At 46.5% G+C, this 24777-nt stretch overlaps 1 protein-coding gene across 9 annotated transcripts in view; it reads right to left on the minus strand.

The window, feature by feature from the left end:
- The window catches only part of LOC123597854 (BEN domain-containing protein 5), a 1446709-nt gene that overhangs the window by 234577 nt on the left and 1187355 nt on the right, over positions 1-24777 (minus strand). For 4 of the 9 annotated variants that reach the window (XR_006712284.1, XM_045477300.1, XM_045477299.1 and 1 more), the window contains exons 7-8: positions 4004-4137; positions 1468-1852 (exon numbers count right to left, since the gene is read on the minus strand). The exons of 4 other annotated variants lie outside the window; for them this stretch is intronic. Coding sequence is in view for 4 of the 5 variants with exons in the window: in XM_045477300.1 (XP_045333256.1) it covers positions 1468-1852; positions 4004-4137 (519 nt within the window). In the remaining variant the exon portion in view is untranslated. Of the gene's footprint in view, positions 1-1467; positions 1853-4003; positions 4138-19401; positions 19801-24777 lie in introns of those variants that run through there. One more of the 9 variants, XM_045477306.1, reaches the window with a different exon arrangement.

The following is a 24777-nucleotide window of genomic DNA, read 5'->3' on the forward strand; positions in this document are numbered from 1 at the left end:
GAGGAAATTACCGGTCCAGGAGTCAGGGCCCTTGGTCTGACATGAGCTCTGTCTCTGCCTCCCCAGAGACTCTGGGTAAGTCCTAACCTCAATTTCCTTCTCTGTGACAACTGCAGGGAAAGGCCTCTCAGCTGCCTCCCTGAGCCATTCTGAAGATCTACTGAGACACTGCCTTGGGGACACACTTGACGATATAAAAGGTGCCTATAAATATAAGTAAGGTAGGGTAAGAGCACATTTATCTAAACATCAAAGACAAATGAATGAGGCTTTACATACAAATCTATTATCTAGATAACACAAGTCTTCCTTCTTGAGTACAAAATTATATTTGATTTAAACTTTGGGAATAGAACTTATGTTTGCAGACTAGATTACTTCCATGTTTAGGCAGAAAACACTGACATGGGGTTGTTAATGATTGTCCTCTGGGGATGTGGAGGCTATGAACCAGTGTTTCACTGGTTTCTGCAATACTGACTGGCCTATAGCTTTTACCATCCTGGATTCTTGTGTTTGAGAGAGGGTTTCCGTCTTGTTCTCTCTACTAGGCAGTCATTTCTCATTGCTGTCAAGGCTGCCACCTTTCAAATCTCCCGATTCCTACTTTCAAACCACGTTAGGTAGGAAAACCTAAAAACCTGGTTTGTTACTAGCACTTGCAGCATTAAGATCCTCTTAAGTTCTTCTGCGAGCAAACCAAAGGAGTTTTCTACATCTTTGTATCAATCCTCCTAAGGTCATGTGCCTCTAGACCCTCCAAGCCTTTCGGCGTCTCTCATTCCTTCCCAAACAAGTCCAACACTTCAAGCTGGCATGGTTTTCAAGGTCTTTAACCACCTGTCCTCAAACTACATGTGCCATATCTCTTTTTAGCATGTTCCGGGTGCTTTCTCGTCCTCAGTGGCTGCTGCCCTCTGCCTCCTCTTGTGCCTTGAGACACCCCCACCCTTCAAGGCCTGCTTCAAGGTCCACCTCCTTCCTGAAGTCTCTCTTGGTTATAAACAACTTCTCCATCCCTTGAACTCTATCACTTTATCCATATCCCTCCCGTGGCATTTAGCACTTTCTGACTTAATGTGGTACCATGTTAAGTACCATGCTCTTAGGGCAATTTCTAGTTCTCCTCACGGTACAGAAACTGCTGGGGAGATGTTTCCGACAACCCCTGGCATTGCCTCTCGCTGAACGAATGCATGGATGAGCGGTGGCAGATACTCTGTCGGCCCCTGTTCTCCGCGCCACACCTCTCAGCGTTCCCCACTGTGCTGTAGGTGGCTAAGGCCGTGGCACTCTGAAGCTCTTATCGGACTCACTGCGGGAGGGGAGCGGCTTGACCCCGTGGTGCCTGCTGAGCCAAGCCCCTGCCCTTCCCGAGCCTACGTCTCCCCTGTGCCCTCCTTGAAGAAGGGCTGCGCAAGGCATCCCCCCCGCATGGAGTGGTCGGTGGCCTGCTGGGGCACTCACCACTGCCAAGCCTCAGGAGCAGCACGTCCTGGAGCCTCCGGTTGAGGTCACGGAGCTCCTTCATTTCAGACACGAGAGCCCCGTATTCCTTGAGCTTCTTGGCCTGCTGGACCAGCTGCCTCCGAGTCCGCTCCAGCTCCTGCTGGAGGTGGCGCATCTCCTCCTGCTGCTGCTGGTAGTTGCGCAGCAGCTCCTCATACAGAGCCCGGGGCACGACAGCGTCCTCCAGACTGTCCATGTCCTCTGTGCCCGGCGAGGCCTCCACGAAGACCTCCTCTGGACACGTGCTGTGGCCCAGGCTCAGGCCGTTCTGCTTCTCCAGCCGGGCCACCACTGCCTCAATGCTCTTATGCGCCACTTCGCTCGGCTTCCGCCCCTCGGGTCTCTGTGTAGGACAACGAGAATCAGTTCAGGCAAGGGCAGCTGGGACTTTCTTGGACTGCGGCTCAATATTTCCCCAGACAATCCTAGAATCACAGAACCACAGAACATCAGTGCTTGGAGAAACCTGTGCAAACACTTAGTCAAAGCCTTTCATTGTACAAATGGGGCAGATTCAGAGCGGGGAAGGGTCTTGCCCAAGATCACACAGTCGTATGGTGGCAGACCAAGGACTCTGGTTTCTCGGGCCAGTGCTTTTTCCATTCCATCACTCTGTCTCCTGGGTGCGGACTATACCATGACCACCCTCCCCGATTCCCCAGCCCCTACCCCACCCACAGTGCCTGTGCAGTGACTTGCTCACGGGGTGGGGTGGGGGCGTTCAGTGGGTATTGGTGGAGAATCTGTGAGAAATCAGGCCAGGCCAAACAACCCAAGGGGAGTCACCACTCAAATCTCTTCGAGAACAAAAACATAAAAGGCAAAAACAAAAAAACTTAACAAGACAAAATACCTACCCTCCCCAACACACAAAAACCAAAGGGCATCCCACCAGTAACCTTTTCCTCAAGAATGCTTTAGTTGGGAAGGATGCTAAGAACTCTAATCTGTTCTAATCCAGGGCAGGAGCCATGCCTTATTTTCTCTGTGTCTCCACTGCCTACTCAGAACTGGCATTTGGCAGCAGCTTGATAAATGTTTACATAACTGAAAAGTTCAAAGAATGCTAACACTGGAAGTTCCTTTCAGCTTTACTCCCTCATTTCCCAGGCGAGGAAACTGAGGCTCAGAGAGGAGAAGGACTATGCTTGGGGTCACGTGATGAGTTGCAGACAGAGCCAGGTCCAGAACCTAGAGCCCAACTTCCAGCACGAGGCCCCTTCCCCCACATCTGTCAGCCTCTCCCTGGGCTCCTGCCAAGCTGAGGCTCAGCAAGACAGTGGGTATACAGAGGACAGTTCATTGAGAAGAACATTATCCAGGACTATCTAGGGGCTGGAGTTTCGGCTGCCTGAGGAAATTCCAGCTCAAGTAGACAAAGCTTCCATTGAGGGGCAATGGGAGTTACAGGACCAACTGAATTCTTCACTCATGGCAGGAGGGCTAGGAGCTCTCCTGATCCGGGCATTGGTGGGAGGTGCAGACAACTGAGGACACAGGATTCCAGACAAATTAACTGCGTCAGGTCAAGCCTGCCTTAACTTCTCAGTAAGTTTCTGGGTATTTAATAAAAAAGAAACAAAAACAACACGATTCTGAGATTCAGTTACATGACAGAATCCTATCCTGTCATTTTATCCATCGGGATAAGGTGCTGCTAGTTTAGCTGAACTTATCTGCTAAAATTGTAATGATCACTTTAGATAACTGCGTCACTACACTATGAGAACATCAAGGGCAGTGACTGTGTCTGCCTAATCTTCATGACCCCGGGGGTCAGCACAGAGCCAGGCCCATAGCAGGGGTGCAATGAATTTATGAACTGAACTCAGTTGCATCTCTTGGACTATGCTTTGGGAATGTACTTGACCTTTTGTCCGATGTCCAAACATGGTCAATGAGGAAGGCAGCCTTCTTTCTCCTCCCTGCCTCTGGGGTACCCATTGTACTGAAAAAACATATGGCTTGTTGAATAAGACATTCACTTTACAAATGAAGGCTGGAGGAGACCACCTGGGAAGCAGATCAAAGGAAATGCAACCTCAGGCAAAAATTTTCTTCCAGCCCAGGGTCCTGCAAACTCCTCTGTGTACACCTGGTACATTCTGCTTCCTATCGAATCTATACCCTTTGCTGTTTGGGGCAATCTGATAGTGACTGGCTCTGAACTGCTGCCCAAGAACGGCTGTTTAATGTTCCTGGAGCTCACGGTTGTAGGCCAGAGAGGAATGCACCATTCCAAACCCTCAGCAGCGGATGACACTGCTTAGATGGGGCAAATGGGGTGGTGCATGGTGGCACAGCATGAGTCAGGGCTCCTGGACAGTTGGTCAGCAAGGCACACACATACTAGCTGTCTCAACACTCTCCCAATCTGAAAAAATTGCCAGAGGACATTTATATGGGGAGAAGAGGCCAGACTGGAATTCTTTAGCTATCAAGAATCTGAAAATGCCCCCATATATGTCCAAAAGAAGGGGAAAGATTTTGTTACCTTGATGTGTCTAAGCTGTAAATCTTCTTCCCCATAATCTTTAACCTCGCCATCTTCTTCTACGTGATTGAGAGAAAGTTTGGGGATTTTTATTTTCTTCTGCATCACACTGTTTTCAAGGTCAGATTTGTCTTCTAAAATGCATATCAAGAGAACAAGGTTCATTATGAGTCAAAATGCTCAAAATACCCATAATCGCAAATGCTAGAGAATGACTGACTGAGGCCAGACCAGTTAAAAAGGAAAAGCAAACAAACCCAAGACCTGTCCCTCCTGCATGCAGGGCTCCTAAAAGCAGCAGTGCAGATCAAACTCTAGGGTCAAAGGTACATGCTACAGGCACTGCCATTCGAAGTGTTGAAATAGTGTCCAATGATTTGGCTTAGGGGTTTCTCCACGAATACCTTAAAGGGTGGCCTTTTATGAATTCCAGGATCTTGGAACTGGAATGGCCCTTAGACTTCTATTTGGTCTAAACTAGCACATGGAGCCCTTGACAACCACCATCTTTCTAAGCCAGGCGAATTCCCAGGAAGACGTGTTTTTCTGCCAGCTCAGGTGCCAATAAGCATGAAAGGGATGATGGCTCTCATGGGGCCTCTCGTGGAGCCTCCCCACAATCCCGACATAGGACAGGCTGAGGTAAGACAGATATGAGAAGAGTAACAAGTAACATTTACTGCCTTTTTACTGGTATCAGATCACAGAATGACAGAGTTTGAGGGGCCTTGGTGACCAACTGGTCCAACTCTCATTCTACAGAGGAGGGAACTCAAACCCAGAGGACAGAAGGGGTTTGCCCAAAATGTGAGTCTGAGGAAGAGCCAGGAGGGAGAAACAGGCCTCTGGCATCTCACCCAGTGCTTACACGTGATAATAATACACACCAAAATGAACCACACACTGTAAAGTGCTACACAAATACAAAGGGATATTACTCCTCCTCACTTTCTCATTCTTTAAACTCAACTTCAGATAATCCAAAAGAGATTTTAGACTTCTTTAGATTTAGATTTTTTTCTCCTGCACAGATTTCAAACTTTATTTCCCAGATCTATCTTTCACTGTAGATATCAAAAGTAAAAATTCAAAGAGGGGAGTTCTAGAGGTAGAAACGTGAGCCTGGAACTGGCCCCTTGTGGCAAATACTTTGGGATCTTGTGTTCTTGGCTTGAACTGAGACTCTAGGGATTGCTGTTTCTTTTATTTCTCAAAGGTTCCCACTGCTATAGCCCAAATTCACTTTCTAGCATGTTGCCCAATGCTGAATGTGGCATGTGGCCAGGTAGCTGGTTAAATACAGTCTCTGAGGGTCTTTATGTGTGAGTGTGTGTGTGTGCATGCATATGTGTGTGTGTTAAACATGCTCTTACACTTCCCCCAAGCCAGGCTTCTCTCTTCACAACTTGTTAGTAAAGCTGAGAAGGAAGCTTATAAGCACACAACTATTCTAGAATGTAGTCAAATGCCACATCTTCCCAAACAGTCTTAGGAAGGGAGCCCCCGCTGGAGAGGAGTGGGACTCTGTTACCAGAGAGACCTTTTTGGGAACCTCAGCTCTTGTGTGGCAGGGTAAGGAGGGAGGGGGGAAGCCTTAGTCTCACAGAGCTCAGGTGTCTGCTCTATAATGCAGTGGGGAGGGACGGCACCACTAATTTACGTAACTCACCGCACACTGCCTGGTACACATCAGGCTCTCAACAAACAGAACACTAAAACTGACATTATCAACATGCTCGGAATCATTTTTATCTCCTTAAGCATAAGGTGAGTAAAGATACAATTTTTAAAAATAAAGGAATGACTTAAGAAGGATATAGAGTGTGAGGGCCCTGCCCAGGGAAAAAAAGACTAGTCTTTGTTAACACCCTCCGCCTGAGCAGAGGTGAAAATGGCCTTTCCCACTAACTGGAGGAGCAATCCTCAGGTTCTATTTTCACAAGAAAGGCCTGTTTTTGTTCTCTTTGTGCCTATAAAATACATCCAATGAGTTAGGCTGAACAACAGTGGGGACCGTGGTCTTTCTAAAAGAGCAACAGCTTCTTCCTCCTACAGATCATTGTTGACTCTAAGTCAAAAAGCTGTGAAAATATAAAAGCGAAAGAAAGTGCTTCAAATGATGTTACGCTGAAATGGGGTAGGTGGGCGTTTCCACATGTGAAAAGCCAGACACAGAGGATGAGAAGGTGGTGTTAGGACTTCTGGATGTGTTGGGGCAAAGCTTCTGAGCTAGTTGTCAGTTTGATAAATTCAAGGGCAAAAGTTTGAGATGGAGACACCAAACTAGAAGTGACAAGCCACCCTCTGCCTCCCTGAGCTGAAACTGTGTAGCTCAGGATCATGTTGGTTGGAGAGAAGCAATCATTCAGACGTGCAACACTAGGTAATATTTGCACTGAGGACAATCCTCAGGTCATCTCATGCAACCCTTTCAAAATGCAGATTAGGAGACTGAGGTTCCAAATGGTGAAGTCCACATATCTGTGTACTCAACAATCAGGCCCCAGGGATACAGGAATAGCAGTACAGTTCACATTCTCATTCTGGAGAGCTCACTGTTGTGCAAGGTTATAGAAGTTAGTGTCAAAACGTGAATAGTATGAGAACTCAGACCCTGTACCCAGCATCCACGGCATTTTCTCCTATGCCTCAGCATAACATTTCCTGAGAATATACACTTACAAGATCTAGCCTGGGCCCCAGAACATGGAGAACGAGCACCCAGTTGTGGGAACACACAGTAAAACCACTGAAAAAACAATAATCCAAGATCTTCAATACTGAGTTTGAATAAGGGGGAAGTAACTGTTTTCAGAGGCAAGGGAGATCACTTTGGTCAGTGCAACCATGGTAGGTGCTTGAGAAGAGGCAGCATTTGAGCTAGGCTCCTTACCAACTGACTTACTGAGTGAGTTACTCTACTTCTCTGATCCTGCTTCCTCATCTGTGACTCACTCACTTGGCCAGGATGTTGTGAAGTGGCCAGGATCACTTCTGTATCAAGTTCTAGTAAGAACCTGAGTGGAGTGAATGGTATTTGGGCAGTTTTCATAAAAGGATAGCCATTTAAGGGTGATAAGAATCTGGAGGCAGCTGGGTGGCTCAGTCGGTTAAGCGTCCGACTTCGGCTCAGGTCATAATCTCATGGTTCATGAGTTCGAGCCTGGCGTCAGGCTCTGTGCTGATAGCTCGGAGCCTGGAGCCTACTTTGGATTCCGTGTCTCCCTCTCTCTCTCTGCCCCTCCCCTGCTTGTGTGCACACATACTCTCTCTCTCTCTCTCTCTCTCTCTCTCTCAAAAATAAATAAAAACATTAAAAAAAAAAAAGGGTGGCAAGAATTTGGAACACACAAATGGGACAAAGACTAGAAACTAAAAAAGGAATGTTGGCAAAATATTCAGACTGGTATGGTTACTAAACATGGTTCAGTAACAGGCAGAAAAAAAGAGGTGAGGAAAGAAGTTAAGGCAGTTGGAGCTTAGAGAGTAAATGGCCTTGAATGCCAAGGTAAGAAGAACTGAGGTCCAGCTAATAGGTGTGGGGAAAAAACTAGGAGTGGGGCAACCCGGATTCCAAGTCCAGTCCTGCCACTGGTGGGATAAGAAGTCAGGCAAGCTGCTATGTCAGTGAGTGTCATTCTTCTCTTTCTCTTTCTCTTCTCTTTGAGTATGTATCTCAAGTGGGAATCAAATCAGCTGAGTAAATGTACATTGAAAGCAACAGAGCCCTGTCTGTATATATGGTGGGTGGCGAAGCTCGGTAGAGCCTGCTGCAGGTTTGCTTTTGGGGGTGGAGACCTGCCCAGCTGCCTGCCTGGGGTGCTCCAACTCTCTACCTGAGGCCCCACCCCCACCAGCTATACCCAAGGCTCCATGCTTGCCCAGCTAACTGGAATGCCCCCCTCCTTTCTTGTCTGCCTGGCAAACTCCACACAGCCTCCATTCACCTCCTCCTTCCTCCTCAAAGGTCCCAATACACATTGTACAAACCTCTAGGTAGCTTATTTTCTTACTCTGCTGAGATCATCTGGTTTGAAGTCAACCTTCCCCACTGGAGTGTGAGTTACCTCAGGGCAGGGCCCAAATCCTAGACCTGGCCATACAACAGGGAATCATCAAACAAAAATGTTTAATGGAAGAATAATTTTTAAAAAGAGGCTACACCAATAAACCTATGAAAAGGTGCTCACAATCATCAGTCATTAGGGAAGCGCAAATCAAACACATGAGATACAACTATCCACTCACTAAGATGGCCATAATGAGAAAACAGAAGGGAAGAGAGAAGAAACAGAACAAGCAATGAGAGGATGTGGAGAAACTGGAGCCTGCATTCACTCCTGGTGGTAATGTAAACTGGGGCAGCCACTGTCGAAAACAGTCTGGCAGTTCCTCCAAATGTTACATATAAGACCATCATATGACTAAGCAATTCCACTCCTAGGTATATACCCAAGAGAAATCAACACATATCCAGCAAAAATTTGTGCATGGATGTTTATAAGCAACATTATTCATAATGGCTACAAGGTGGTGACAACCCAATTGTCTATTAATTGGTGAATGGATTAAAAAAATGTGGTATATCCATGCAATAGAATATTACACAACCATAAAAACAAATGAAGTGCTGACAGATAGCGACAACGTGATGAATTCTGCAAAACATTATGCTAAGTGAGAAAAGCCAGACACAAAGGCCACATGTTGTCTGGTTCCACGTATGTGAAACACCCGGACAGGCAAATCCATAGAGACAGAAAGTATGTTTGCCAGGGGCGTAGGGGGAAGAGGCAATGAGAAGTGACCACTTAATGGGTAACAGAGATTTTCTCTCTCTCTCTGCATGTGTGTGTGTGTGTGTGTGATGAGAATGTTCTGTCATCAGATAGTGAAGATGGTTGCAGAACACTGTAAATATACTAAGAATTGCTGATTTGTACATACTTTAAAATGGTCTAAATAGTGAATTTTATGTTATTAGACTTCAATTAAAAAATAGGCTACCACTTGTAGCATGTCTACTACCTACCAGGTACCATCATAAGGCTCTTTACTTACATTACTACATCTCACAACAATCCTGCAATTATTAGCCACATTTTTTTTCCCACAAAAAAAGAGATGAGACTCAAAGAAGGCTTAGTGCCATCCAGATGGGAAGATGCAGAGTCAGAATTTGTTCTAAGTCTCTCTACCTCCAGAGCCCATGCTCTACCCTTTCTAAACACAGGCCTATAACATGCAGAACCAGAATAAATGTTGAATGAATGAATGGTGGCCATAGATGAAAACATCCAAATTCCCCAGCCCAAAGTTCAAAGCAGAAGACCACTTTATTCCTGCTCTCCTGCATCTCCAGATGCCTCTGTCCTCAGGAAGCCTCCAGAAAGCAGCAGTGATCATCACCAGACATAACAGAAACAGGTTGTAGCCAGGCCTAAGGACTTGAAATGGATTCTTTGAAAAGGTAGGCTGAGCAGTAAAGTCTGAAATGACAAGAGTGAGTTCCAGAAAGGAGCAGAAGCAGATAGTCCTTCCAACCCCATGCCTCCTGATCTGGACATATGGCCAGGGAGATCCTGAGGCTCCCCTGGGAGCTAACTACTTCCTGGTTCCATCCTAATGCTCATCAGTCTCCAACTTGACTGGTGCTCCAGGAATAAGGGCTCAGGAAGCCCTGGGGCCTCCATTCATCCTTTTCTGTAGGCAGTGCACATTTACTGAGCTCTGGTCTCAGTTTGGACCACTACAACCCAGAATGTACCAAGAACCCCAACCAGAAAGCAAGATTTGGCTTCCTGAGAGATGCTGCCACACATGGGGCAAACCTCTGGGTCTCCAGGCCTTCCTGACCCTAATCCTGATTGAAGGTAGTACCTCACATCCATATCTGAGCTACAGAAAATTAATGAATAATCAGTGTCAGCACAAAAAGTGGAAAAAATGGTTGGGAGAGGGAGGCCCAGGATCTAATAAAAGCAGCATGGTCATTTGAATGAGGTGGTCCTAGTTTGGAATTCTGTCTCTTCCACATACTAACCGTGGGAACTTGGGCACACTACTTAACCTGTCTGAGTCTCAGTTTCATGATCTATAAAATGGAAATGATAAACTGTTTTCCAAAAGATGGTGCATATAAAACACCAACCACAGTGTCTTTCTTGTCACAGGTGTTCAATGAATAGCTGTGCTGAGGCTATCCCTGTGGGTTATGTGCTTGGCTTTTATCCCATGGCAAAAAGAACCACTGCGGGTATCTGACACAGACTGAGACATGATGAAAGAGATGTTTTGGGAAGATTAATGTGGCAGTGGCAAGCAAGATGGATGAGGTGTGAGGAGGAGACTGAACATAGGGTGACAAGAAGCTATAACTCTTGACTGGTCACAATAATGAAGGTGAACAGTGGTGTGGATCATCTAAGGCAGCAAATAACCTCATGTAGCATTCTAATGTGGCTTTGGGGTGTGCTTCTGGCTTCAAATTCCAGGAAACCACAAAAGGAACCAGCAGTGGACTCAGAAGGACGAGGAAAACTCTCTAGTCAACCTGCCTTTGCAACTGTTCCAAGCTTAAGACTAAATAATCAGTTCTCAGGTAAACAAACAAATATGTAGCCTCTGAAGAGACAACCTTTACTGATTCTGACTGCCTAATTCTCTTGTTTCCAGGGGAGAGAAAACCACCAAGGATTTGGGCATCAACTATTTCCTCCTTCTCTGCAGCTGCTGTGATGTCAGTTAATTTCATTCATCCATTCAACAATACTAAGTACCTACTGTGTGCCAGAACCCATGCCAAATTCTTTATTAACATCAATATACTTAATCCGCCGAGAATTCAACTGAAGCAGAAACCAAGGCTTAAGGAAGTGAGATGGCTTGCCTAAGACATAAAGCTATTATACAGTGGAAACAATTTCCAATCAGGTCTGCACGACACTCAGGCCCTCCCTGTTCATATCATGTAATTATCCTATAGGAACAAGAGAAAAATGGTTAAGTCGCTAAAATATCCTCAACTGAACTACAAGGCACATATACAATGATGAGCATGTCCATATAACTTCCAGAGTGCCTGCTTTCTCCTAAAACCTTGCCTACACCCAGAAGAATGTTGTGATAAATTCCCAAATTGAACTAGGCATTATACAAGTCCCATCTGACTTGATGGCAGACTCCTGAACTGCAAGCTTATCAAATCCACCCAGCTCTACATAATCCTCAGAGTCCTTATTCAAAGCCGTAAAATAGGGAAGAAGCTACTCTTCATTGGTGTCTGTTACTGACCTTTGAGAAAGAGACATCCCATTAAAGTGGAGGTACAGTAACAAGCAAATAGTGTCTTAGAAAACAGACAGGTGGACAGGAATTGCAATGCAAGTCTGTCTTCAAAAGCGATGATAGCCCTGAAGGATTTGCAGCATACAGTTAAAATGGGAGAGGGACTGTCGTGACTCCCATCTCACATAAAATCATGCTGGATAATTAAAAGAATCCAGTATCAGAGAGTTTAATGTGGTGTGGGTTTGTTAGCTAGGGTGAAATTCTGAAAGGCCAAACATAAAATGTTGTACAAAAGTTGGTCTTGTCTTAAAAATATCTATAGGCAAGTTTAAAGTTTCTCATATGTACAAAAATCCTGTAAAGTCTTACGATGTTTGCATTAAAAACAGACATGCCACAGAGAAGACACGCACACTGCATTTTCTAGACTGTGGTGTTTGTTCTTACAGAATCCAAGGCAGGCAAAATTCTCAAGTTTCAAGGATTATATCCAGTCAAGAGACCAGAAAGAAGAGGGCCCGCTCTGGTATAGCAGAAAGAAATCAGGAGATGCTGGTTCGAGGCCTGGCTCTGTGGCTAACTCTATGGCTGATTGGGCACCTTGTTTTGGTTTTCTCTTCCGTGAAACACAGGGACTAGACTAGAAATCCTCGATGGGTCCTTCCAGCTCTGTGACCGCTGACCAGTCACAGGGAAATCCAGGTCTGTTTCTTTTCTGTGCAGCACAGGGTAAGAATAGATGATCTCATCCCTCCAGGTGGGCACATTAGAAGAAATGTCCCACTGATGCCATTCAAGAAGGAGGAGAGGAAATTGCTAACCAGGTTTCAGTAGGTCTCCTTGCTCTCCCTCCCACTGCCTCACTGGCCTTGGCACATTTGGCTGCTGGCTCATTTGTCAGGGTAATGAATAGCACCAGCATAGGGTCACAAAGGGCCAAAACATACTGGGGGATGACTAGCCTTTCATGCTGAAGCCAAGCCCTAGGAGGATTTAAAATACACACAAGTTAAACTTACACGTATCTGCTTCTTACATGTGCTTGTTCCTCTAAATCAATCCTTTCCACGAATAGTAGTACCCACAGCTAAGGAAGCTGTTCTCTCAGGGACCGTTGGCTACCATAGTCCTTAACAGCGGCCTATATTTAGTGAGTACCTACTGTGTGCCAGACGCTTTTCCATATTACCTTGCTAAGTAACCCAGTGGGTGAGTAGCTGATTACTATTCCTGCATCACACTTGAGCACCTGAGACTCAGAGGTGAATTGATCTCCCCAAGGTCACACAGGTTCTAAGTACCAGAGTCACTATTTGAACCCAGATAGTCAGACTTCAAAGCCCATCTTCTTTCATTCTCTAACACTTCCTCCTTGATACTTAAGGAAGTGACCTAGAGGTCCCCTAACCAAATTCTCTCATAGAGCAGGATTCCATTCCAGAATATCCTTGACCTACTTGCCACTTCCGGTGATAAGGAGCTTATCACCATGCTGGAAGCCCTTTTAGTTGTTCATCGTTCTCTCTGTTAATATCATATTGCTCCCACCAACTCCTATGAATTCCATTCTTTGCATCCAACTCTGCTTTTTGGACCCCAAAGAACAGGCCTGATACTTCCTGCACTGGGGGCAAAACTCAGACACTGAAAACTACCAAAATACTCCATGCAAATCTTTTCTTCTCTTGCTTATATATACTTAGCCGTCCTTATGTCTAACCAATAGCTCTGAGGAAAAAGTAGTTGTATGTAGTTAAGAGAAAAACAAGCCTAGATCTGGGATCCAAAGACTCTTTCTTAGTTTGATTTTCAGGACACCCTTCTGTCCTGGTTACTACTCGATTCTCTGCCCATCTCTATTTCTTCCCAGTCACCTTTTTTGGGCTCTTCCTCAGCTGTACCCTTAAAAGCTGATGTTCTGAACAGTTCTGCCTTGCATGATTCTTCACTCTGCACCCTCTCCTGCTGTGACCTCACCAGTCTTGTGGCTAATGACTTCCACATTTGGATCTTCAGCCCAATTTCAGAGTGCTGTCCTGAACCTTGGCCATACGCCTAATTGCTCTCCTGGAGCATCCACCCAGATGTCCCACAGGCCCCTAAGATTCAACTTGTCTCAAGCGAAACTCATCATCTCTTCCAACCAACTACTCTTCTAATGCTCCCCACGGAGGAGGAGAGGCCAGATTACCACATCCTCCTCACCACAACCAGGCTGTTCCCAAGTCCCATGGATTCTCCTTTCTTGATCCCTCTCAGACCCATCATGACCACTGCCACCTTAGTTTAGGTGTCACACTTTTTGAATGAACTGACTCACACTTCTCCACAAGCCCTGAGTACGTGGGAAGATTCAGTTCATTGCCTGGCACCTATCGCACCTGCTATACCACTGTTTGAATAGCTTGCTTCTCCCAGGTAAAACAAGAAGCCCTATTTTATAGGGATGTAGACAGAGTATATAGAAATTCTTAGCACTGGACCTGGAACCTGGTGAGCACTTCATAAATATTTAGTAAGTTAGTCCTTAAAGGCAAAAAAACAGAAACAAAAAACAATGCCCATTCCTCCTGCATTTCCCTCCAGCATATGGCTGACCACCTAGTATAACTCAATACCAGCAGAACTTAAATACATCAGAGAAAACCTCTTCAGGGCATGTATGCTTTTCTGGTAAGCATTTTAAAATGAAGAGTTCACACATCTCTCGGTCTCTCTAAGGAGTTTATAAGACAAGCAGGTAGGCACAGTGGAAAGAGAATTAATCTTGGAGTCAAAGATCTAAATTTGAACTCTACTTTTCTGGTGTGTTTTTAAAAATAAAAACTAGTATGTTCTTGAATAACAAAACACCACACAAAAGAGAAAGACCTCAGCTTGCCTGGGGGCAATTTTTTTTCTTTCATCCTGTGAACCAGAACTCTGAAGTACTCTGTAGCACATACCATTTAGTTGTAACAAATCTGTGGTTCTCCAACAAGATAAATCACATCAGACTGAGCCTTCAATGGTTAACATTTCAGTGGAATCTGCAACAGATGACAGCAGGCAAGTTCCAATCTTTGCTCCAATGTGTATTAGCAGAACATGTCAAAACCTAAATTAAAAGTTTTCACTCGCTTTAAAAAAAAATAAATCCTTTTGTTGGCAGTCTCCCACTGATGACATGTAACAATCTTTGCATATGAAATCGGCTAGTCCCCTGCTTCGCTGCTAACTTTGTAGAAGTTCCAAAGCGTTTCTGGAGCAAGTGATCTATTTGGACCGACAATGCCAAGCTGGGACCTGAGCCCTGAATGAGCTAAAATTACCAAAGCAAGAAGAACGTGGCTTTGGAAGCTATTCCCCCCCAAGTGTGGGGTTTTTCTAGTCAAGGGAGTGATAAAGAATGTTGACTCTTTCCAGATGAACAACGTTGAATGAAACCTCAGATTCCCGCTGCAGGTTTCTGCTCTGAAAAACAAGTTGCTGCTACAGAGGTTCCTGTCCTTTCCTACTTCCGCTCCCCAAACATAATAAATGCACCTGTCTTCCCCAAGTTCATGAGTTCAGCACAGGCTGGCTGGTGTGGACTGCGTGCTGGGCACTTGCAGGCACAGAGACCAGGGAGATGGGGCCCTGTCCTAGAGGAGTTCACTGGCTGGTAAGGTAGACAGGCACACTGAAACAAAACCCAAAATGCTAAGATCCATAAGCAAGGGACAAGCAAAGCAAAGGGAGAGCTCTGAGGGGGGAGAATCACCTCTTGGGGCAGAGGGTAGAACCGGGAACACCCTTGAGGCAGTGGGGCTCCCAGTGTATTTTGTCCCCTCCTCTACAGCCCTCAGCTCGCTGGACCACAAACATGTCACATGTTTGCCTTTCCCACTCGAAGGTGAGCTTCATGGGCAGAGGCCCCACACCAGACAATGATTAATCCATCTTTGTTGGCTCAAAGGAGTGACTGCGGGTGTGTTCTCAAGAAGGCATGAAATACCGGAGGTCTATGGAAAGTAGGAAGGGTGGATGACGCTGGAGAAGGGAGGGAGGGCTCGGGCTGCTATAAATGCCAGGAAGCTGAAGTTTAATTCACTAGGCAAGAGGGAGCTACAGAAGGTTCTAAGGAGAGAAGTGAATTGACCTAAGACTTCGTTTTAGAAGATTATTCTGATGGTGATTTAGAAATGAGACTGCAGAAAGGGTGAGCAACTAGAAGGCCTCTGCATTGGTTTAGACAAAGAAAAACTGGTACAGGCCTGAATGCGCAGTGGCAGTAGGGCTGGAAAAGAAAGACTTAAAAGAGAACCTGCAAAGCCCACCTAGAATTGGCCTTTTCTTTGCTCCCACCCCTCTTCCGGCCAGTGCCTGGCTTCTACCTATAATTCTTACCATGGGCCCTATGACTACATATTACCTGAGGATGATGCCCCTTTCTTCTCCATCACTCTGCCCCTGACAAAAACCTATACTTTTCAGGGCCTGATAAGTGAACTCTTGTCTGCCCCAGGCCGTGCTGTCATTTCAATGCCAGTACCTCAGCTGTACTGGTGTATTCACTTATCATGGCACTGGGCCTGGCATGTAGGAAGTAGTAAAGGGACATCTGACGACCAAAGGAATTTAGCACACCCAAATAATAACATAGCATAGGTGCCTGGATGGAATAACATAGAATTTTAAGACTGAGCCTACTGAAACCAGTTTTTGCCCCATAAAAACCAAAAAATTAAATCCTATGAGCCACAGTAGCAGGCCAGATTGCAGTTGGATAATAGTGAGCTCTCGACATGGGTAGCTCTCACTTTCACAACCTGTTTGGCAAATAAATGAGAGTGAGCAAAGAGAGACCAACGGTAAACCAAGTCTTGAGTCACATGGCTCCTCTACAGAGGATGGGAGCTCCTCTGAGATTTCCTTAGTAAAATGACAACTAAAGGCAGAGAGGGCACGGAGTGTGTGCTCTGTAGGAGGGAGGCTGGTAAGAGAGGAAGAAGACGAGCAGAATGGGCTTGAAAACTCTGAAATGAAAACTGTTCACTGGCTCAAAAACTGGCCTTGAGCTACACATTTCAGGGTCATTTCTTCCATTGGCTTTCACTCCTTCCAAGCATGCTGTGTGGTGGGTGGGAAGATTAGCTACTTTACAAAGCAGACTGCCAAGCAGGGCCTTGGCACTGGAAGACCTGTTTTCCAAGGCCAGCTTTGCCATTTATTAGCAGGCAAGTCTCAGCCTTGGTGTCCTCATCTAGGAAATGGAAATAGTCATAGCGATCTCTACCGACAGGGGCAAAGGGAGGACTAACAGAGACAACGCACACACACGTAGCAAAATCATCAGTACAGGTGGGTTTGTTTCTTTTTTCCTTGAAATGGTATCACAATCTGTTGAGAGGAGGGCTGTACTGTAGGGTCTGATGCAGATGAAGCCATGACATAAACCACCACAGGCTGGAAAAATGCAACGCCCCACAGCAGTGTCTTTGACATTTCCTGGATATAAGAAGAGGTACACTTGAACACAGCTCTGGGTTGGCCCTGGGAAATACTCAGTAAAGTAACACACTTGTCACCGAAAGCCATAAAGTAGCCCTAAAACTGCCCCTGAACCCATGCTGTTGTTGCCAGAGAGGGATTAACTACTCATGGCTAATTCACAAACATAAAGCCATCTCTGCCTCACCATTGAGAGCTCATCTCCTCACATTTGATGCCACAACACAGTGGTGTTTATACCTGGGAGATGCCAGAAGATGAGCTCTTTAAGGTGAAGTCACTGTGAGCAATTCTCAGAGCCACCACGTTCAAGTCAAGATGGAATTTCAAGACACACAGGAGAATTCTCTCAGGCTAAATGAATCCCCAAACCCACCCTGGTCCTTTCAATCAGGTCTGCAGCCAGGGCATCGGCTCCCATTTAAAAATTAACCAGCTGATTGGAATTCGAAACGTGGTCTAGCCAACCTCAAGTTGTTTCTTCCTCTCCTTTTCTCCTCCCAAGAAAAGAAGTGAACGAGGTAAGGGAGGCGCTTTCAACTCACTTTGCTCAACTGGCACCATGGTTCTTCTCTGGATCTACTCTGCCGATTTCCAGATGGTGCCTAGATGTGTTGTTGTTGTTGTTGTTTTTAATAACCCCAGAGATTTATCAACATTCCAACTTGGAGGATGAATAGTCTATAGATTGAAGATTCATGGTTCTAGGACCAATAACTACATTTCTTACTTATGAGGACTTTCATTGATTTTTAAAATCAGAGTCGGTGAGGGCTGCCTAGCAGCCTCTCTGCAGTGCTTGAAGAGCCAAGCAGTTTGTTTGCTGAAAGAACAAGTGGATGAATGAACAATCTCTAAAGGAGGAAAGCAGTCATTAACACACTAAGTCACATACATACCACTGACTTCTGACGCACACCCCTTCCCTTCTCCTAAGGCCCTTCCAGATCTAGGAGTATAATACAATCATCAAGAAGCATGCTTTCTTTTCTTCTAGCCAAAGGGAAGCTGAGGTTGCAACCTAGTTACAACTTCCTCAGGCCTATACTCTTGGGAAATAATCTCCTAGCCCCTTCCGTTAGGTAATTAAAAGCAAACGAACAAAATAAAACCTAATCAGCTACAAAGGTTTCCCTTTTCTATCTGCATGCTTCCTCTCATTCTGGTTTTCTGGACTCATCTGTCCTCGGGTGTTGTGAATGGGCCTATACCCCTGTACCCTGGAGTGTGTCAGAGAAGTGGTGAGGATACAGTCTGTCAAAAAGGGCGACCAGTCTTTAGTTCTTCTTGCCCACTCCTCAACTGCAAACCCACTTTCCAGAGGCCACGTGAGGTGGTGGAAAGGACCTAGAGTCACGAGCCAGAGCTCTGACCTGCTAATTTGCCATGGGACCCTAGGCAAGTCACTTCTGTGTTTCAAGCCAGTTTCTTTATCTGCCAAGTTTAAATATGATACATGCTGGCTTCATCTTTCAGGCTAAATGTGAGAAAGCAAAGGAAGTCGGAAAGATTGGAAAGGTCTTAAAACTATGACATCTTCATGCAGTTAGGAACTGGCCTTCCCTTCCTAACCCTGGTCTTCCCTTCCAAGTGGAGACCGGGCCAGCTGACTATCCCTGCCCACTCCAAGGTACCCGCCCCCCCCCCCACCCGCAGCAGCTAAAAGGCTGCTCCCCAAAACAGAAGTGATACTTTCTTCTTCCTCTCATGTCTGTACCCAAGTCTCTCAGTACTAGCTGGGAAAGAGTGTCCACTGACTTCTCTTTACAAAGGAAAAGGTGCCTCAATGTGGCAGAAATAACTTGGTGTAGGAGGCTGAAAGGCTGGTTTCTTGTCCTATCAGCAGCTGAACCTCAGTGTCCTCATCTGTCAAAATGGGGATGAGACCACCTGCCTTGCCATTTGTCAGGGCCCTGAGAAAGCAGGAATGGGAGGTCTGGTCTTAACCTGACCAGAAACTCTTTCCTCGCCCTCAGCTCTCAACCCAGGGAGGCTTCTGGGAGATTCAAAAGGGGTCTGGAGGCTGAGGGATGCTGAGTGCCACTACTACCTCTGCCACCTAGCCAGGAAGGGGCAGGAGAGAGTGGCATGCAGAGATCAAGGCCTCCTCATCCTGTCCAATGATGACCCGGATGGGACAAGCATGTCATAGCTTCCTTCTGTGAAGGGGGACTCCCACCTAGAAGAGTCTGACAACATCCAGCTAGCCTCCTCAGTTCCAGGAGGCACCAAGGGCCTTAAAGGAAGACAGACAGAGAAACTTGAGGAGACAGAAGGAGCAGAGAGGGAAAGGACCAAAGAGAAGGTGAGAGTCAGAGAAATGAACGTGCAAAGGAAGGGAGAGAAAAGAAAAGTGAAGGAACCAGGAGAACAGGCAGAAACAGAAAGAGGACTGACGGAGAAAGAGCGATGGAGACAGACTGACAGCGCGGGAGTGTCGGGGAGGCGGGGAAGACAAAGGGGACCATCCGGTGTTTTTAACTGGTCTGGCCTTTTCGAGCCACCCCATCCCCAAAAGAAAAGCCTAGGGGGCGGGAGGAGGAGGCCGAAGCGAGCAGAGGCTCCCCCCGGCCCCCTCCGCCCCGGGTCCCTGCCCCCGCCTGGGTCCCGCCGTCCCTCCCGGCCCGCTCGCTCACCTGCCAGCGCCAGGATCTGGGCCTTGTGGAGCAGAAGCGCGCCCCAGTCGCGGGGGGCGCGCGGGGGGCTCTCGGGCCCGGCGCCCAGCTCCTCCGGGCCCCGGTACACGGCGTACACCTTCTGGTTGTCAAAATCCAGCCGCGAGCGGGGGCTGAAGTCGCGCACGCACGACACTGGCAGCGCGTAGCAGACGTTGTCCTCCAGGAACCGCACAAAGGCGTACATGGTGGGCGCCGGGGGCGGGCCCCGGTCGGGCCGGTCAGCCCGCGGGGCGGGCGCGGAGGTGGGGACCCGGCGGGGGGCGCGGGCCGCGCGGCCGGGCCGGGGGGCGGGGGCGGCTCCCCGGGACCCGGGCTCCCCCCACTGTTATTGTTCCTGAAAGCACCGCTCTGCCAATCGGCTGCTCTCGCCTGGGCGCGGAAAAGAGAGGGAGGGGGGGTAAGGGGGCGGGGGGCGGGTGAGGGGGGTTTGGAAGCGCACCGCCACTCGCAAAGTCAGACCCGAGCAATCACAGCCGGAGCGCGATTCGCGTAGGGAGAGGAAAGGGCAGGGAGACTGAATGGCAATAATAATAATAATAACAATAGCATTGCAGGAGAGGAAAAAAATGCATCGACGAAAAGTCGCGCTGCGTGCGGAGAGTATGATACCGCTTCAACAATCGCGCTGCAAAACAAATCGAATCGCAACAAAACTGCACTGCAAAGGAGGGAAGAGAGTGTGAGAGAATGAACGCAGGGTATGGGAGGGGGGCAGTCTCGTTGGGATCCCTTAGTGTAAACTTGCACTTGCAAGCGAGCAGAATTTTAGAGTGTTTCAAATAATTGTAGCCACTCCTCTTAGCTCCTTTAGTTCCCTTATCATTTTTTTCTTCTTCTTTTTTTGCAAAACTGCCAGGTCCTGCTGTGGGGAGGGTCAGTCAGCCAGAAACGTTCTCCCAGAGCTGCCAAACTAGTTCTGACCAGACCGGGGGCTTATCTGGGATTTCCAGTTGGACCAGCTGGCTGGGGTGGTGGAGGGTTAGTCCAGGGCAGCTGTCAGCCAGAGAGAGCAGGGGGCGACCCTCTCCCCTGTAGTCTTCGTCCACCGAAGCCCCTCTCCACCAAGTGGCTGGGACCACTTGGAATGAAGCAGGGAGTGGAGGGGTGCTCTGAGGGAGGCAAGCCCAGGGTTAGCTGGGCATTTTGGAGCACTTTGAGTTCAGGAATGGGACTCTGAGGAATACCACTCTTTGCTCTGTCCTTAGTTTTCTAGGTGGAAAAGAGCTTGGAGGGGCTTGGGTACCCCCAGACTAGTCATGAAACAACTGAAAAAGGGCTGACGGGTCTCTGCACACAGGGACCAGAGCCTGTTCAGAGGGGACCAGCAGTCTCACACTGACGCCCCTGTATCATACATGGCTGCTTATATCCCCAATTTCCAGCCCAGGCCTGGCACTTGGTAGGGACTTCAATTTGGTGTGAAGAACAATAAATAGAAATCTGCATTCAGCCAGCCATCCAGTAATTCATTCTTCTAGTCAAGTAACCGATATTTTTTGGGTATGCACTATATGCCAGATTCTGGCTAGGTGCTAGTAGTAGAGAGACGAACAGACCAGACAAACACCTAGATTCCTTGCAGTGTTAGATAGTGCATCAGAAATTGAGGTTTTGGATACCTATGCCAAAATTAGATATGTTATTAAATGGATAACACCTTCCCTGTCCTCAAAACCCTTATGGTCCCGTCCGAGAGTAGTAAAAATGTTTAAGCAAGTGATTATGTTATAGTCAGACAAGTGTTCTCATGGAGGAATGCTTAATGGAGGTGTCAGACCTAATTAAATGTTATATATTTTTAAAATTTATTTAAATGAACTCGAGCTGTAAAAAAAAATGCACTAAAATATTGTTTCATAGTAGTGGTGAGTGATTTTGTTTTCTTTGTGTTTTACATTTATGTTTATATTTAACTATTTTCCACAATAAGCAGGCATTATGTTATGATCAGAAAGTATTACATATTATTTTTATTTTTTTTTTAACGTCTACTTATTTTTGAGACAGGGAGAGACAGAGCATGAACAGGGGAGGGTCAGAGAGAGGGAGACACAGAATCTGAAGCAGGCTCCAGGCTCTGAGCTGTCAGCACAGAGCCCAACGCGGGGCTAGAACTCATGGAGTACGAGATCATGACCTGAGCCGAAGTCGGCCACTTAACCGACTGAGCCACCCAGGCACCCCTACATATTATTTTTTAAAAAAGCACTCTACTCACATTTTGGATCAGCTACACTAATGATGAAGCTGGTAAGCCCAAACCCCCAAATTATTTCATCGTGATTTGGGGATTATGTTAAATGGGTGAACCTCATTAACACACATCTCCCAGATCCAAATGCACAGGTCAGATTAAGCTCCCTTAAACCGCGCCTGTGGTATATATGTGGTTGTAGCCAGATATGACCACTAGTTTCCTGATGCAGATGTTGGCCTGACATTGACCCACATGCTTGTGGAAAAATGAGGTGCCACACTGAGTTGTTCCAGAAGATTTACCTTCATGATTATGATTTCTTTGGACTGATCTTAAATGAGGTTTTATCTTAAGAATACATTCCTATGGTGGCCAAGGGGAAGTAATGTGTAGCAAGGCTTCTGATAATTCACAAGATGGATCATGCAGAGTTGGCCATATTTAATGAAAGTCCATGAAGCTCCAAATTAGGTTTGCAAAATAATTTCAGGTAGTACCATGGCCAACCTCCTATGCCATCTAAATGAAAGTGACCCCCAAATACAGTATCAGTCTCCTCTTTCTTACCACTTTACTGGAAATAGTACATACAGACACTTTAAACTATTTGACATTTCCCAAGATAGCATGCTTTATCAGGTCCCAAGCCTTTATGCTTGCTCTGCCCTCTTTCTGGGAAGTTCTTCCTCTTAGGGCACATGCTGACATCAATTTCCCCCAAACCAGCTCTAATGTCACCTCCTTTGTGAAGTCTTCCCCAACCGCTTGCACTCTTGAAGCACAGGTGATCTCCGTCTACTATTTTGTGCCAGCACCTTTTATCTTCCCTCATTACAATGAGCTCTTCGAGGGGGTACAAAAAAGGCTGAGTAACCTCGGAATCCCAGGTTCCTAGCATATTTAGATGCTTATAAAACAAATGTATTAAAGAAAGAGAACACGAGGTGCACCGTTTTTCTGAAAATCTGCTCCCTTTTTTCAGAGTTGGAGCTGAACCCAACTCTATCTCATTCCCAGTGACCAAAGGGTAGGCACTGTTTCCACTCCTTGTAAGACAGATTTGTGAACATGTTAAATATCACCATACCCTCAGTTCCCCACCCAAGTCAGAGTAAATAATTCTCATAAGAAGGCAATTCCATGTCCCAAGAACCCAGAAGGATGAAAAGAACAAAGTGACATGGATGCTAGCAGAGTAAACACAGACTCAAATACATTTTGCACGTAGGTGCACAGATTCTAGAGAAGGAACGACAGGTACGCAGGTATGGGATGCTCAAAGAGATACCACTGGAAAGCCTAAGGGCAACAGAAAGACATCCCTGCTTCTGCTTCCAGTGTGACTCACACAGTCAGTCTTTAAACACAGCTTCATGGAGAACCTACTAAGTACTTCCTCTGCCCTAATGGAAATGGAGTCAAAGTACCTCTGACATGGAGACGCTAGCCCCAGGCTTTACACATATCAGAAACTCAAGACACTGCTGGTTCATTGATTAGCAAGCAAAGATAGTTCAACAGTATAGATTTCAAACTTAAAGAGGTGGTTAAAATGTCAGGTTCGACCAAATCATGGTTGAATCCCCTCTTCAATATCCCTCTCCAATGGTCATCCATATTCCTCTTACACAGTTCTAATGTCAGGAGGTTTACTAGCACCCCTTAACTTTTGGACACTATTGACTGTGAGAAAGGTCTTTCTTACTTACACTGGGGCAGAACCTTTCACCTCGTAGCTTCCATAGTAGGTTCACCACGAAGAGTCTCATGTCAGCTCCTCCAATATGGGAAACTCGGGATCCTGTCTCCTTAGGATCTTATCTATCTTCTGCTCAGACATCTTCATTTCCTTCGCCTGTCTTTCCTCATGTGACCTGGTTTCAGTGATGATAATTGTGATATCTGCTTTTCCTCCAAATGTTACTATAACCCAGGCATGCTGGAGCACCATGTATACATCTCAATTAATCCACACCAAACCCTTGAAGTGGGCATTATTAACCCCATGATAGAGTTGAGAAACTGGAGACCTACAGCAAAGCAGTTTGGCTGGGGAGTGGGAGGCCTGTGATGAGGCTAACTGTCCTGTGCTTGCCCCTCCCCAGCCCCCTCTTTCTGCCGGCCAAATGTACTTTGCCTTTCGTCCAAGTCATTTTAATGGAGCAGAAAATGTACACATCTGGGGAAGCTTTGCAACTGCAGCTCCATTGTGCTGTCCTGTGGAGTTCTGCAGAGCCTTGGGTGAATGTCAAGCTCCTTCAGTTTAGCCAGCTGAGGCATGTTCAGTGGCAGCAGCGGGACTTATGTTTCATATTACTGCATGGAATTCTCAGTGTACTTTGCAAAACTATTTTAAGGAGACCTGGGTTCTGTGAATTTTAAAAGCAATTGGAGCATGTCTTTTCAACCTCGCCACTAATGACTGACCACATTTTTTCATGATTTTGCCTTTTTTTTTCCCTCTGTGATATTTAATTTGACTTTTAAAGTCTCTGCTTTAAAATTCTTGCTCCCACCCCCAGAAAGTAACTTGCTGGGCTGTGAGCTCAGGGCCCCCATCTTCTCAGGTAAACTCGAGGAAGTGGATAGGTAAACTAGGAGGCTCTGCACCTGCTGGGAGGCCCATGGTAGGCATTACCCTGAGTTGGGTACTGTCACCCCAAAGCGGGGGCATCAAGCCAATGCATCCACATAAACTCCCGGTCATGAAGTCTGGCTGGATTTGGTTGTGGGTTTGGGGCAGGGGAAGAGAACAGCAGTAGAGAGCAGGAAGGAAGGAAAGAGAGGAGTTGCTGTTGAGGACAAACTCAAAAGCCAGTGGACATTGCCTGAAGTTGGAAGGAATGCCAAATTGTCATGCAGGTGACAGCTTGGAGGGCCAAAGGAGTATGGGCTTTGGAATTGGCCCAGCGATTAAACCCTGACTTTGCCACATCTTTTCTGTGACTTTGGGCAAGACAATTCACCTCTCTGAGCCTCAGTTTGATTATCTGTGAAATGAGGCTATCTTGTGGAGTTCTTGTGAGGCTCCGGGCAGGAATTTTTCACCCTCTCTGTTATCAGGATCACCTGGGAAACTTAAAAAAATATCCCATTTCCAGCTCCTATCCCCCAAGATCTTGATTCAAGTGGTCTGG

This window comes from Leopardus geoffroyi, chromosome C1 (assembly GCF_018350155.1).
Source record: "Leopardus geoffroyi isolate Oge1 chromosome C1, O.geoffroyi_Oge1_pat1.0, whole genome shotgun sequence".
Taxonomy (NCBI): domain Eukaryota; kingdom Metazoa; phylum Chordata; class Mammalia; order Carnivora; family Felidae; genus Leopardus; species Leopardus geoffroyi.